General features: G+C 38.3%; 1 protein-coding gene across 2 annotated transcripts in view; it reads left to right on the forward strand.

Moving 5' to 3' along the window:
- The first annotated feature begins 13,805 nt into the window (after nt 1-13,805).
- nme6 (NME/NM23 nucleoside diphosphate kinase 6) overlaps nt 13,806-14,427 on the forward strand; it is a 3,972-nt gene continuing 3,350 nt past the window's right edge. For both annotated transcript variants that reach the window (XM_015371589.1, XM_015371597.1), the window contains exons 1-2: nt 13,806-14,036; nt 14,232-14,327. In XM_015371589.1, coding sequence (XP_015227075.1) covers nt 14,235-14,327 — 93 coding nt within the window. In that variant the 5' untranslated portion in view covers nt 13,806-14,036; nt 14,232-14,234. The remainder of the gene's footprint in view (nt 14,037-14,231; nt 14,328-14,427) is intronic.

The following is a 14,427-nucleotide window of genomic DNA, read 5'->3' on the forward strand; positions in this document are numbered from 1 at the left end:
AATACAAAAAGAAAAAAAATAGTTTATTACATATTGGAAAATGAACAGAGAAAAGAGGATACATTATATACAGCGTTAAATATTCTTTATTGGTTTTTAAACACAGACATCTATACTTAAATGGCCAAAATCAATCTGCAAAAGAAATGCCAACCTTTGAATAACATGTAATCTATGTTCTTCACATTTTCTCAGACTATTACTCCCAGATTAAGCAGAACTGTGTCTCTGATTTTCCGCTGAAAGAATTCACGACGCGGTAGCTGGTTGAAGGGGACCAAACCTCACTGAAACACCTGACTTGGTTCCGTTTGACCAGCCACAGCAAGGCGTGTTGCTTCGGCTGAAGGCAGAGCAAGAGAGAGGCAGAAAGGGGGCCAAAGACACAGAGGGAGGGAAAGAAAGAGGAGAGAGAACAGGAGGTCCTCTTCTGTGCTACCTGATGAAACACAGAGTAAAATAAGATTACTAAAGATTTAAACAAGTTACAGCATGGAGCATCAGTGTGTTACCAAGCAGACAGTTTCTATTTTGAGGTATGGGAACCCTGACAGCTGGTGACATCTCCTTTCCTACCTCCAAACCCAGCCCTGCTGGGGCGAACTTTCAACCTCAGTGACAGCTCCACATCCTTGCCCTCCCTCCCTCCTCCCCTCGTCCTTTTTTAACTTCTGTGGTTGCTATAATGGGTGACAGCTGCGGCCGGTCAATCCTCCTCGACTGTCAGCAGTTGGGGCAGGGCAGGAATTTTTTTTCAAGTTGTGTCCCTGAGACCCCGTTATCAGCGGGCCCGGGGAGTAATGTGAACCATACACATGTCTGAGCTGAAGGAGAGGGAAGCAGGCCTTTCACCTGTTGCTCTCCCTACATGCACACACACACACTCATGAGCTGGGATGAAAGAAATCCAAGCTGCAAGATATTTAAGAAAGACCTTTAAGGACAAAGAAAATCAGAGATTGCTCCTCTTTCTTGTGCTCTAGTTGCTCAGGCCCGCCTTGAAACCACACACTTCCTTACATTCCATAAGTGATGTATTAATATGGGGATATAAGGAAGCATGTCCTCGCAAGGGGGAAACAACTGGGTCCAACGCTCCTCGGGACACAAAGACACCCTTTCATACCCGCCAGGGAAGAGCAGCAGCAACAACTGTCTATATAATGGTTAACTGTGACAGAGGGAGAGAAATGTTTTAAAAGCAAACATTATGCCTGGAAAAGTACAATTGCGTAAAGAATATAGAACACAACTGATGCAGCAAGAGGCTGCCAAAAGCCAGTATATATATTTTTATACTGGAAATGGGTTATAGCATTATACTATGTTGAAACGAAAACAATAAATGTAAAAAAAAAAAGAAAAAAACAAAGAAAAACATTTTGTGAAGTTTTTTCTATAGCCTGAGTGTTCTGGTGACTTCTGTAGATTAACCTGACCTGAGATGGAGGCCTCACCCCAGATTCCCTTCAGATTAATGCCACTTTGCAGACTTTCTTCTTTTTAGATGCTACAGAGGAAAGGTAGCTTCTCTAAAGTAATTAGAGTTGTCACTCTAATTGACTTTTCTCTTTTCCTGCCTTTTTCCTGTGTCACACCTCAGTGTCCCCCTAAGCTGTAGGAGGTGTCAAGCTCTGCTGTGGTGTGCTGCTGCCGTAATAAAGCTGAGGAAAAAAAAACTACTAACAGCTGGTCTTATATCTAATTTTTGTCAACTTGAAAAGAAACACTCCCAAAGGGAGTAAAAATTATCATTTTCAGATAATGTCAAAATAGATAAAAAATGTTTTTGAATAAAACCGTTTAAAATTTAGACCAACCTTAGTTCATGTCCCTGAAGCTTCCCTTTTCCTCCCATACATTAGTGTCATCTGTTTGCCTCAGCTCTCTTTGCGACCATCCGTTCTCTTCTGTATGTGGCCTCGTGGATTGTGTCCACAGCAGGCCATGCAGACCGGCCTTTTCTATACCCACCAGGAGCGGCCCCCCTCCAGTGCAGCTTCCCACCTGTTGGTGTCCTTTAGGGAGCCCCGGGCCTCTCCTGCGCCTCCTGTCCGGCCCAATCAGGACCCTGACAGGGAGGGGAGTCAGTCCTGTGAAGTCACACCTCTCAGCTGTTCACACTGAGCTCAAGACACCCTACACCCCTCTGCCGTTCCTCTGTTCACCCCCCCACCACAATCCGGCTCACACCCCACCTCACCCTGCCTCTATTTTACAGAGGATGTCAATGGCTCCTTTAAAAAAAAGGGCGGAGAAACAAGGAGGCAACTGCGAAATGGGCGGGTGTTGGTGAGTTTTTGGGGGACTTTCAGGGGCACAGCTGAAGACAAAATTATAGTTTCATCTTGGCCCCAATAAGGCACAAAAACTGCCATATGTTTAGTTATAAGAGCTACTAAAAAGCCTTTACTCCTTTATGAGGATGCTGCGGTTGTTTTGGGACGTGGATACTGTGAAAGAGATGAAAAAGAAAAATTTAAAAAGTGTTCTTCACTTTGATCATACACAGGGATATTTCAGAAGCAGGATTTTTTATTGTCTTATAGTTCTGGAAAAAAACAAAAAAAACAACAACAACTAAAATATAGAACAAAAAATGCTACTTAGGTCTGAAAACAACAACCCTTTCAGTATGAAACCTAGAGGAACTTGGCAACGCATTGAGAAAACCTTTTTCATCCCAACACGTTATCTGGATGTTAACGTATTTTGTCTGCTTTGGGGGGATTTTATGATAACACATGACTTCTTTGGATCAAAGGAGAGGTCCTCTGAGCATTAATTAACCATCTTACTGAACCCTGCTTCAGCAAGATTGTTACTGCTTCTCTTGAATTTAGGCATCAATGTTATTTTAAAACATAAATTATGTTCTGATCTAAGTATCACATTATCCCCAAATATTACATCGAGCGTATAACCTCAATCTGACTATGTTCTCCTTAGCTGCAGAATAAAGGGATCCCCCAGCATGATGCTGCCTCCACCATGCTTCATTGAAAGGTTTGAGTTTTCAGGCGATACGCAAAGTTCGTTTCCCTAAAAAAACTCCAAAACACCACTAAATTTCTGCTGAGATTTTATTTACACAGAGATGAGCTCTAATTACTAATTTTATGTGTGTAAAAAGTGAAAATATCCCTTTTGTGCATCTGCTCAGAAACATCTGCCCGATGATACGATAATAGCCACCATCTAGAGGCAAATGGGCCGAGCACAGGGGTTCATTTTCCTCTGCAGCAAGCATAAGCCACTTCAGCTAAGGTCAAAACCTGTGTTCTAAAATCGGCAGCAGGGTTGGGTGCGACAGGAACCCGGACCTCATTCACAGAAAGCTCGCGCTCAGCGAGGGGGGCTTATATTGAAACCCAACGCTCTTGCTATTTTCAAGGCACTTGCTGTCCGCAAATAGAAGCCTCACCTCATCTTTGTAGCTCCCTGTTATTTTTTTTTTTATTTATCCCACAGGATGTTGTCTGATTCTGACAGTTGTTCAATATTTCCGTGGCACAGAGTCAGGCAGTATAAACAAATGCAACATTTACACTGATGCCGGTGATGTGCAGAGTCCTTGCCGCCTTTATGATCTGGATAGCCGCCAAAATCAGACGGCTTCTGTTCTTCAGGGGGATTTGTAAAGACACATCACAGTCTTCTTGTCGATATTAATGAGGACAGCTGATCGGTTTTACTTGGACTTCACTTTTAAGCATCTGCTTTCTCTGATCATGTTTCATCCTCACCGCTCAATGTTAAGCTGTTCTTTTTTTTTCATTTATTCTCCCAGATATACAATCTATTTATTCCTCTCAAACAATTAAGCAAAATTGGAACACAGACATCACAATCCTTCATTCTCACTTCAAATTGAGGCAGAGGGGTTATTTTTAAACTGTGTTCACATACCGGGGCCCCCATTTGCTAATCACTTTGTTCCCCTTCTGTCATGCCCGCCTGCCCCTCTGCCAACATCCTATTGCCACTGGGGAGGTCACAACAAACTTTTCTTGGCATGAGGAAATAATGTCCCTGTGGACGGCAGGTAGGAATGAAACGGATTCGTAATGGAGCGGTTTGTTCATTTACACTGGTATAAATAAACTGGCAGCTGACACCTTGCATACTTGGGATTATCCATGTTTTCTCACAGGAAACTCCACATGCAGGAGAAATTTATCACTTTGAATATTATTATTATTATTAAGTGTGATTTTTACATGCAAAAAATGATGGATCCAACTTGTTGAAGGGAAATCTAAAGTAGAAGTGAGCTGACCAATCCTAATGAAGATAAAACAGCTCTGTGTTGCTGACTCATTATGTGTTCTGCCATTAATGCCACTCTCTTGTCCTTCCCTTGGCGCACCAGTTGCCCGGCTTGAGGTTGACGCAGCTGTCGAAGGCAGCGCAAACCCGCGTGGTAAGGCAAAAAAGGTCAAAGGTCAGCAGCATTTATACGGACAGAAAGAACAGGTGACAGAGAGGTAAGGCGAGACTACGTCATGAGGCTCACATAGGGGAGCACAAAGGAAATTTTTGTTGGGAGATTTAATGTATAAGAGCTCCAGGGACCATGACTGAATGTGGTCCCCAGCTTGGTGGGCAGCAGATAAGAAGCATTAAACCTCTTCTTCTGCAAAGACGGCCAAGAAATGGAGTTGAACAAAAACAGAAAAAAAGGACCAGGCATCAGACAAAATTAGAAAAACAATAAATGCAATCAAAGACAAAGAATGAAAATAAAATAAAAAACGCCAATACTGTATAAATGTAATGCTTTTTTAATGCAGAATCTGTCAAAAGCTTAGAATAAAACCATGAATGCTGCAGCATATTTGATGAGATACAGAAAAAAAGAATGATAATACCAGGAGAAAATGAAATATCCTCATATGTTAAATATTTTACTAAATCAAAAATAATAAAATTTAATCTAATTAATAAAAAACACCATGTGGCTGCTCACAGTTTTAATGTGATTTTACAAGAAGGAAATTACTTAAGTGGTTGGTGTTGATAACTTTAGTAACTTTGTAGATAAATCAATTTTTTCAAAAATTATTTTATTTCAAATTTATTTTGTATTGAATTGGGTCATCTTTTTCTAATATTAAAGTGCTTTCTGATCTGGAGCATTGAAGTGTGGCAAAAAAAAGAATAAATCTGTGAGCTGTAGTTCTTGCTGCAGGCATCGTATGCAATCTCACCTGAGACACATGCATGAGAAATGTTGTTTGGATAGTAGATTTGATCTGGATTAAAAAATAATTAATTTCAAATCACATGAACTGGCTGCACCTTTACGTAGAAATAGTGTGACAAACGTCATATGGCCACTTAGCATAAATAATCTAGTTGTAAAAATGAAATAAACAAACAATAAAGTCAACAGGGTGAACATCTTCTTAATGTTTTAATTAAATGTGACAACATGCTGAGTCATGCTATAAATGAAGTACTCGGACCAAGATTCAGTGTGTAACTAAAACCACTGAAAGTGTTAAAAAAGGAAACACAGTCCTGATTTTTCTCACCAGCTAAACAATTAAAAAGGCTTCAAAGGCCTCTGACTGTCACTCCAGGATCCATTATGAACTTAATGACCTGCTGTAAAGGTCATTGGGTGACAGGTGACCTGCACTGTTGTACAACAGACTTTACAGGTCACACCAAAGCAAAAGTCATCCTCAATGGGTAGAACGAACTCTGCCTGAACTGTAAAAACACATAATATTCAAAAAGTTACCATTTTTCTTTGTTTGTTTGATTTACAACTGAGCAAAAAAAACAACTGGGCAATCAAATCTTTAATTTACACATTTGATGATAATTTCAGGATTTCTTAGTGTTGTTGCATACATGTACACTCATTTTTTTCATTATTAGACACATTGCCTCAACACAAATATCAAATGCAAATACATTCAATGATAACATTTTCTTTAGGAAGAACTGGAAGATTGAGGGTTTAAGTGGTTTGAAGAAATACATAAAGAGCAGAAGTTCTGTGGTAATATATTGCCCAGTGGATGCTAAAATCCAAACAAGAATGGAGTAAAATGGTTTGAAGTCATAGAAAGGCAGCAGTGGACGAAGCTTCTTCCTATCAAGGTACAAACTGAACTTTGTCTAAACAACATTACCTATACTGTAAGGATTGTTCTAGACTCTGTTAATATTCTTACATCTAAAGTTTATTTGATTTTCCCTTTCAGGAAGTTAATGCACTGTTATTTAAAGCTAAAAGCAACTCAAACCAATTTCTTAAATATTAAAATGAATTTCCTGAACACCAGTAACCGGATCCCACAGTCCCCAGATCCAATTAAAACAGAAAAGCACTGGAATGTGGTAGGGATCTGCATCATGGATATACAGGGGTTGCATGTGCATGTCAATATAGACTGAAAACTCTAAAGAATGTTTCTATTTTAACATTTGCTATAAACAATAAAATGCTGACATTGAAAGGGTTCTTCTTAAAGATTTGTTGTGGTGAATTGTTTTCTCATTTTATATACTTCTTGGGGAAAAAAACATATCTAGAAATATTGAGCGTTTGTTTAAATAATGAGCAGACTTAAGTGTGAAGCACAAAACTGTTAACAAATCTACAGTATATCAATCTGTGTTTAAAAAAATAAGAAGAGTAATAGCAAAGGTTTTATACTGGGTGAAAAATGCATCAGTGACTAATATTGAGCAAACATGGATTTGCTAAAATTTCTTGGTTTGGGGTTCTGGTGAAATTAATGTCATTTTTATGTAGAGGTAGGAAGGTAAAGACAGACAAATTCCAAACTACAAAATTGCTGGACTTGAAATCTAAGGCAGATTTGATCAGTATTGAGTATCGATATCTCATTACTACAAACTTCTATAATTATGTCTTTGAGATTGGATGTTTGCTTTCAGCCTCTCAGGCTCTCACATCATTATATTAGACATTTTTTCTTTGGTCCCTTATGTGCATTGTTTTCACAAGAACTTTTCTGTTGATCCTGGTGAAAGAATGAACAGAGTTTTAACATCCAAGTGCTGGTGGGGGTAGTGAGTCAGGCAGTTGTGCCGACGCCCGTTAAACAGAAAGGACAACTGTAGAAGACAGCAGCAGCAGCAGCAGCAGTGACACAGAGGTAAAACAGAGCTGAGCTGTATTGTGGTCAGAAAGCAGGAGATGAGCTGAATCAGCGGAGGATGTGTGAGGCCCCAGAGCAGCTGGAGTCATCAGTGCTCTCTGTGGTTTTTATTTGAACTGTCATTCAAAGAAGAACACGGCTTTTCCTGAATTCTCCTTTTTAGTTAAACTCACTATTATTATTTTTGGTAATCAACTAAAGGCACTTAGCCTTTAGTTGATTACCCATCATCATATCAGAGAGGTTTCAATATGGGCTGGAGGCGAAGGCTATGAAAAACATACAGTGATCAGTGATAAAAAAAAGTAGACCACCTTATTTCTCTTTAATTGCTTGTTCTAAATGTATATTATTTAAAAAACAATATAAACAACAACAAAAAACGAAAGAAAACAAGGGTGGTTTAATGTTTTTTTTCCATGACTGCATCTGGCGCTCTGCCCTTGTGGTCCAAACTGGTGCCACTTATGAATTACAGAAGGTGCCTGACCAAAATTCTGCCAAGGGCTACAAGTGTCATGAAAGTAAATAAATGAATAGATAATATGATATTTTTTATCCATAACCCACTTAACAGAAAGCTCAAAGTGCAGCAGTCATAAAATATATATAAATACACAAGAGAAAAGTAAAACACAATGACATCATACCTCCCCATCTTAAGTAAAAGTACATACTTCATTGGAGATCTGGCCTCCAATGAAGTAAATACTTTTAGTTAAGATGGGGCAGTATGATTTAGAATGGGAAAAGTGAGCAGGGATAATTTGTAGTTAAACCTGACAGAGACAAGCGGCCAGTGGACAACGCTGGTGATTTGTTTAAGTTTACACACTCTCATCCAGATCCTGGCAGCTGGATCGAGAGAAAACATGACATTCTGTTCTGAACATACTCCAGGGTTTTGTATTGTCCTGTGAGGAATCCTAAAGAGAAGTGCATTAAGTCTGAAAGGGACAATTGCATGAGCAAAGTTACACAATATTTTGGAAAAGGCAGAATGAGATTTTAAAGATGTGCTTCATATGCCTTTCAAAGATTAGCTTTGGATGTTGCTGAATTTGATGTGACTTACCTCTTTGATTCATTTTGATTTCTGCTTTTGAGATATGAAGGTGGAGGGCACTTTGCATCATCCATGCCTCTAGTTCAACCAGACACTCTCTAAGCGCTGAAAGAAAGGGGCGCCATAAAGTTAGGGAGGCAGAACATGATGAAGATGGGGCAGGTTGGGTTTCAGACAAATTTCTACCCAACTTGAGGCACAGCAGAGTACCAGCATAGCAAAGAAATGAGACACCATTTAGGCAAATCTTGTGTCCAAGTGGTAAAATGTATACATTAAAAATAAGGGGTACCATAATCAATCCTTGAGGGACAATGCAAGAGACTAACAGGGTTATTCATCTGTCGTGTCTAATCAGATTTGTCCATTGGGTACCATCAAAGCCATTCCAAGGCAGTGCCAGTGAGCCTAGCAAAGTGTTCTAGGGCATGGAGAAGAATGTGATGATCCAAATGTCAAAGTTTGCAGACCAGTCCAGAAGAATGAAAACTGAAGAGAAGCCATGATCAGCAGTGTTTAATAGGTCACTTGTTATGAGTATCAAACTTGTTTCAGGACTGTGAGTGGTACAGAAGCCGGATTGAAATTTGTCCAGAATGTAGTAGGTGTTCTTGAATATGCACATAGAATAAATTCTCCAAGGCAGTAGGGGAGAATGGAAGTTTGGAAATGGGTCTATAGTTTACCAGGTCTTGGAGGTATATCAAAGTGGGGGGAATTTTACCAGGTTTAAAGATTTATTCAATATGATGCCAATAAAAATTTGTGTTGCGCCGATGCCATTTTTTGGCCCCGATACCGATACCCGAAACCTGGCTATGCAGTATTGGCCGATGCCGATACCATAATAATGCAAAATAATTGCCATCATGGCTTTGTCAAGCTGCTGCCTACCTTTGTGAAGCAGGGAAAAAATCTAATACAAAGTGAATCCAGTAGAACTTTTTATTGCCTACCAGGAGTGGGTGACAATAGTTGAATAAACTTATGGCTCTCAAAATGGTATCGGTGCCCTATTTGTTGGTACTCGCCGATACCGATACCACCATTTTAGGGCAGTATTGGGGCCCCGTCCGTTACTGGTATCGGTATCGGTGCAACACTAATAAAAATACTGAGGGGATTAATGTTGGCTTTATCAGGGAATACTGGAAGGTCGTGAAGAGCACATATAGAGGGTTTCATGCCCTTTTGGTGGCCTCAACTTCCTTCATAAACACCACTGGAAGGGAGGAGAAATGGGAAGGGTTAACAAGCAGCTAATTGATAGGTATACTGTCATGATCTTGGCACTGATTTACTTAATTACTTATTGTCTTCACCAGTTACATTTACCAGTCACTCCGCCCGGTTTCCCATTGCTGCTCATCTTATCCACCGGCCCCTGCCTCTATTTAAGCTGCCTGCTACCAGTCATTAGGGCAAGATTAATTCTCCAGCCTGTGGTGAGAGTGTTTTAGGTGTACCTTAGTGATTCTGATGACCTGATCCTGTTCTGCTTTTCTACAATTGAGCCTGCCTTTTCACTGAATTGTTTGCCTTACCTGTCTTCGGACTCCTGCTTGATTCTACTTGTGGACTGTACCTGCATCTGTCTCCTGACTTCGTCCTCTGGATTATCCTGCCTTCCTTCATCTCCTTGGAACTGATCTCCTGTCAGTTCTGTAATCTTCAGACTTCAGGGTCTGGAACTTTCTATGTGGCAACCGCTGCATCTTGTCAGTCGACCGACTGGTATCAACTTTATTCTCTGGGAACAGACTGTACTCTAAATCAGGTTAGTGACTCATATGTTCATTTCATCCTCCATCAGGTTACCATGGTCACTAACCTGTGTTTCCTCTCTCCAGAGTTCCCTGCCTTGGATGCCCTAGCTGCTGCTACTGCAGATCCGCAGCCAGTTTATTTAACAAACGCTTTTTTTTGCCCTTTCTTTAACAAGAGCTAGAGATGCTGGAGCTGGATAGGTTCACTGTATTGTTGGATACTAGAAACATAACAGGAGATCCGCAAAAGATCAGATGCTAAAACACAAGGTAAAGATTTGGCTTGATAGAGCTGTCTAGAAAGAACAGCTCCATGGGGGGGGGGTTTGACATGCTGTTCCAAATCCAAATAGCAGCTTGATCAATTGTGGGATTATGATCATGAATGTTGACCTCTCAAACTATATGTACATTGAGCCTGAAAATATATTTTGCATTGAGCTGGATCAGCAGACATAATAAACATGGGATTGCACCATCTGCATCATGTATGATACAGTAGCTTGCTAATGACACATGAACCAAGAAGTTCATGTGTCAGAAGTGTGTTAAGTGAAGTATCAGTGTTAGTATGGTTAGAATACTTGATCAATTTGGAATTACTCGGATCTTGAACAATAGTGACCATTGGATGCACTAAATTCCATAAAACCTTTTCTATTAGCAAAACTATGAGCTTAAGAATAACAATACTGCTATAACGGTAAGGCTTTAAACTCACACATACATCATTTAACAATACAAGCTGAATGTTTAAGCAGTTTAGTTCCTGTTTCTAAGATCACTATGTTAATACTGTATGTTTTGCCACTACTCATGTCTCATTACTCTTGGAATCAAACCTATTCTGCACTTTTTCCAAACTTGATATTGGAGTTTCCCTCTTTCTTTTTGCACCTCTACTTGGCACTAGTGACTTGCATCATTGCTTCTCATTTTTACTTTTTTTTTTTCTTCTTTAGGTGTTCAGGTGGTTAGCAACAAACTTATTGTTTAGTAATTTCATGCATAGACAATCTCATACCTCAGGTCTTATGGTAAATATACATGGTACATACCTTTTTTATTATTATTATTATTAATAAATAGAGCAAAACAAACAACAAAATTAATAGGCCAACTGGGTGAATAGATTAATTGGAAAAGCTTTGTATGAAACAAGAATGTGCTACCTGTGCAAAAATGTGTTTGGGTGCGTGGCATGACTATGACTCGTTAACACAAAATTGCAAAAGCAGAGCAGGCCTAGCTGGGGATTATTGGTTGAACATTTATTTCAAGAAAGCAAACTATGAAACTGAAAGATTAATAAAAAAAAAAAAGGTTATAAAGTTTAATAAAAAAATCCTATGTTCAAAATGTAGATGTATATTTTGGTCCAGGTTCAACAGCTGCAGTTACTAACTTTTTCGAGATATGGAATCTTCTGCTTGTAATACAGTTTTAACAGATCTTATGAGTTTTAAGGCTTCCTGTTTTCCATGTGGAAAAATAGAGCTTATTTTACAAACCTAATTTTTCAAATGTGAAAGACAGGAGAATGCCACATTCTCCTGTCTTTTCAGTTTCTCAAAGCTGATCTTCAGAATAGGAGAAGTGGAACATGGCCTGGAATTCAGCTAAATGACAACTAAGTCAGAGCTGCATTTAGGGTCACAGAGTCTCCATACTATTAAGCAGAATTATAAGGTCATTTAGGAGGCATATAGAGGAAAACAAATTTTCTGGCACATGTCACAGAGCTAAATGTGATTAGTTCACTACATTCTACAGAAACATTAACTGGAACTGTGTGCTCTGGACATATAAGACAAAATTACTTTTTGTGGAGACAAATGCTGTATGTAGGTTTGTGTAAAACAAAAGAGTATACGGAAAAGTACCTCAGGACCACTGTTAGTGATCTTGCAGGTCAGTTTTTCTTCCTCCTTGTTGGAATGTGTGGCATAATAGACCATACCAGTGTTTTAAAGTAAAAATTCTGCTGAACATTTTGAAAAAAAAAAAAAAAAATTGAAAGTTATTGGTTCTTTTAGCATGACTATAATCTAAAACGTTTGTCCAAATCAACATAGAAATGGATCCTCAGACATAAAATGCAGCTTCCTCTATGGGTATTTATGGAGGGACAGATGCGTTAATGTAGTATATAACCTGGGAGGGCAGCTGATGAAAATAGATTATTGCTGAGGATCCAGAACTATTTATAGCGATTGTTAAATGCCTCTCTGTCTATATGTATTCTATGTTAAAGATAACCAGTAAAATACTGTACTTTGGGGAAAATGGAGTTGTGCATAATATTAAGTGTGAGATGTGCCATAAATGTTTATTTTTTAAAAACAGTACTTTTAATTTGAACAAAGATCCCCAATTTAACATTTGGTTTCCAATTAACAGATTCATATGAAGTGTTTTGTTACATAATGGTTTCTAAATTTTTTAATACATTTGGTGAAATAAGTTTTCTACAGTTTGAGCCCCACATTAAGCGAGTTAACTATTGTATTAACAGTTTTTAATGGCATTGCAAATAAGTTTATAATTGAGGTATTAGTTAAGCTACTAACAAGAACATTAAGCCTACGTACAAAAAGATGTCCTCTTTAACCCCCACAGCCACCCTCCTCTTTGCCCCTCTATACGCCTCATGGAGGTGACAGCTGTGGATTCACCCCAAAGTCACATGACACATGACACGGGCAGGTGGGAGAAACCTATGCTGGATTCCCCCACCCCCACCTACTGCCAGTTTCTCCCCTTTCTAAACACATAAATGCACATGCACTTGACCGGACACTCTGCTTTTCAGGGTGTGGCCATTTTGCATAGCAGGAATGTATTAGTAAGTCCAGCTGCCTGATCTAACAGAAATCTCTCCAGCTACAGTTCCTGCATGTTGTTAATGTGTCTGAATCCCTGGAGACTTTTGGCTGTTCATGTGTTTAAAAGGAAAATGATTTTTGATGAAATTATTAAGTTAAAGACACAACTTTTTTTTGTTGCCAAAATTATATAACATTTACTTTTGTGGCCACATTCATAATAGATCATAACAAAATAACAACGTGCCAAGGAGGATTTGTGAAAATTCATTATCAAGCTTTTCTTTTTTGTTACTCTATTACATGTTTAAGAGATAAAATATGCCATTGACACTTAAATGCAAGTAATTGTTAGGAATCCAGCTAAAAAGGACATCTAAAAAATAAAAAAAACTGATATAAAGTGAACAAGTTTTGACAAAAAGAGAAAAAGAATCCTATACTTTTCTAAATTTGATTTGCTATTAATAATCAGAGCACATTGAAGGAAAATTTGTTTATACCAACCACTTACTGATTGATTAAGTGTACGTTAGATTTATATTCAGCACAAAAACATCAAAATTTACATAGAAATAAAGTTTTGAGAAAAACTGAAACTCAAGAAATTTTCAGAATTTGAGGAAAAGTGAGTGACTGGAAATCTTAGTCGATCTTAAAGCCAGCTTGAACAATTAAAGTGAAATTATAAAAATCATTGCCTTAAAAAATGTGTGGTTGGTCGATTTAAATGTATTTTAATTGTTTGCATGTTTAAAGACAGCAGAGCAGATTTACTAGCAGCACAAGCTGTGCTCAGTGTTTAGAAATTGGGCTGTGATTATAACAGTTATTTTGTGTTGAGTTAGGGAAACACTACAATTCTTATTTTTTTGTATTTAAAGAAAAATCTTCAACATGTTTTGTGTTTTTAATGATGTTAAACCATTACATTAATTTTATTTGATAAAGGCGGAACAATTTTTGCAGGGCTTAGTTTCAGGGGATTGCATTTATCAGGGGAACTGACATGAATGGAGATATATGGAAGATATATCCATATATCTCTGAAATATTTCTTAATGTTAGTCTATTATTTTGAAGTTAGCTCTGAGTTACATCTTATATTTTTCCGATTGTATCACCAGAACATGTTATATTTTTTTCACACCGGAAATAGTTTTCAATAAAACGGGAACAAGAGCAGCGGTTAAAACCGTTCAAAACGAAACGTTTATAGTGGACATCAACAGCAAAGGTCGGTATTACCTAAAAGTTTAGATGTATATGCTTTCGAAAAACATATTTGCTGATAGAAATTTTTCATTCACCATTTTTTCTAATGGTAGACATTAAAGAACTGTAATAGCCCCCCCTTTATTTAGGCTGGTGTTACTGATAATATTCAACAGGTCAAACTGTTTATTTTCAATAATATCTTTCCTGTCTAAAGACTATGTTACAGACTACTGGCCGCCTGTCCAAAGCGCTACAGCTCACCCTGGCGGTCATCAAGCCTGATGCTATAGCTCATCCTTTAATGTCAGAGGTATTCTGCTTTTATATTTCTTGCTAATTGTACTTTAACCACTCTTTGTAGAAATACAGACTCTTTATCAAGCGTTATATTTGATTTACACTTTAAATTT

This window comes from Cyprinodon variegatus, unplaced genomic scaffold, assembly GCF_000732505.1.
Source record: "Cyprinodon variegatus isolate N-32 unplaced genomic scaffold, C_variegatus-1.0 Scaffold4, whole genome shotgun sequence".
NCBI classification, from domain to species: Eukaryota; Metazoa; Chordata; class Actinopteri; order Cyprinodontiformes; family Cyprinodontidae; genus Cyprinodon; species Cyprinodon variegatus.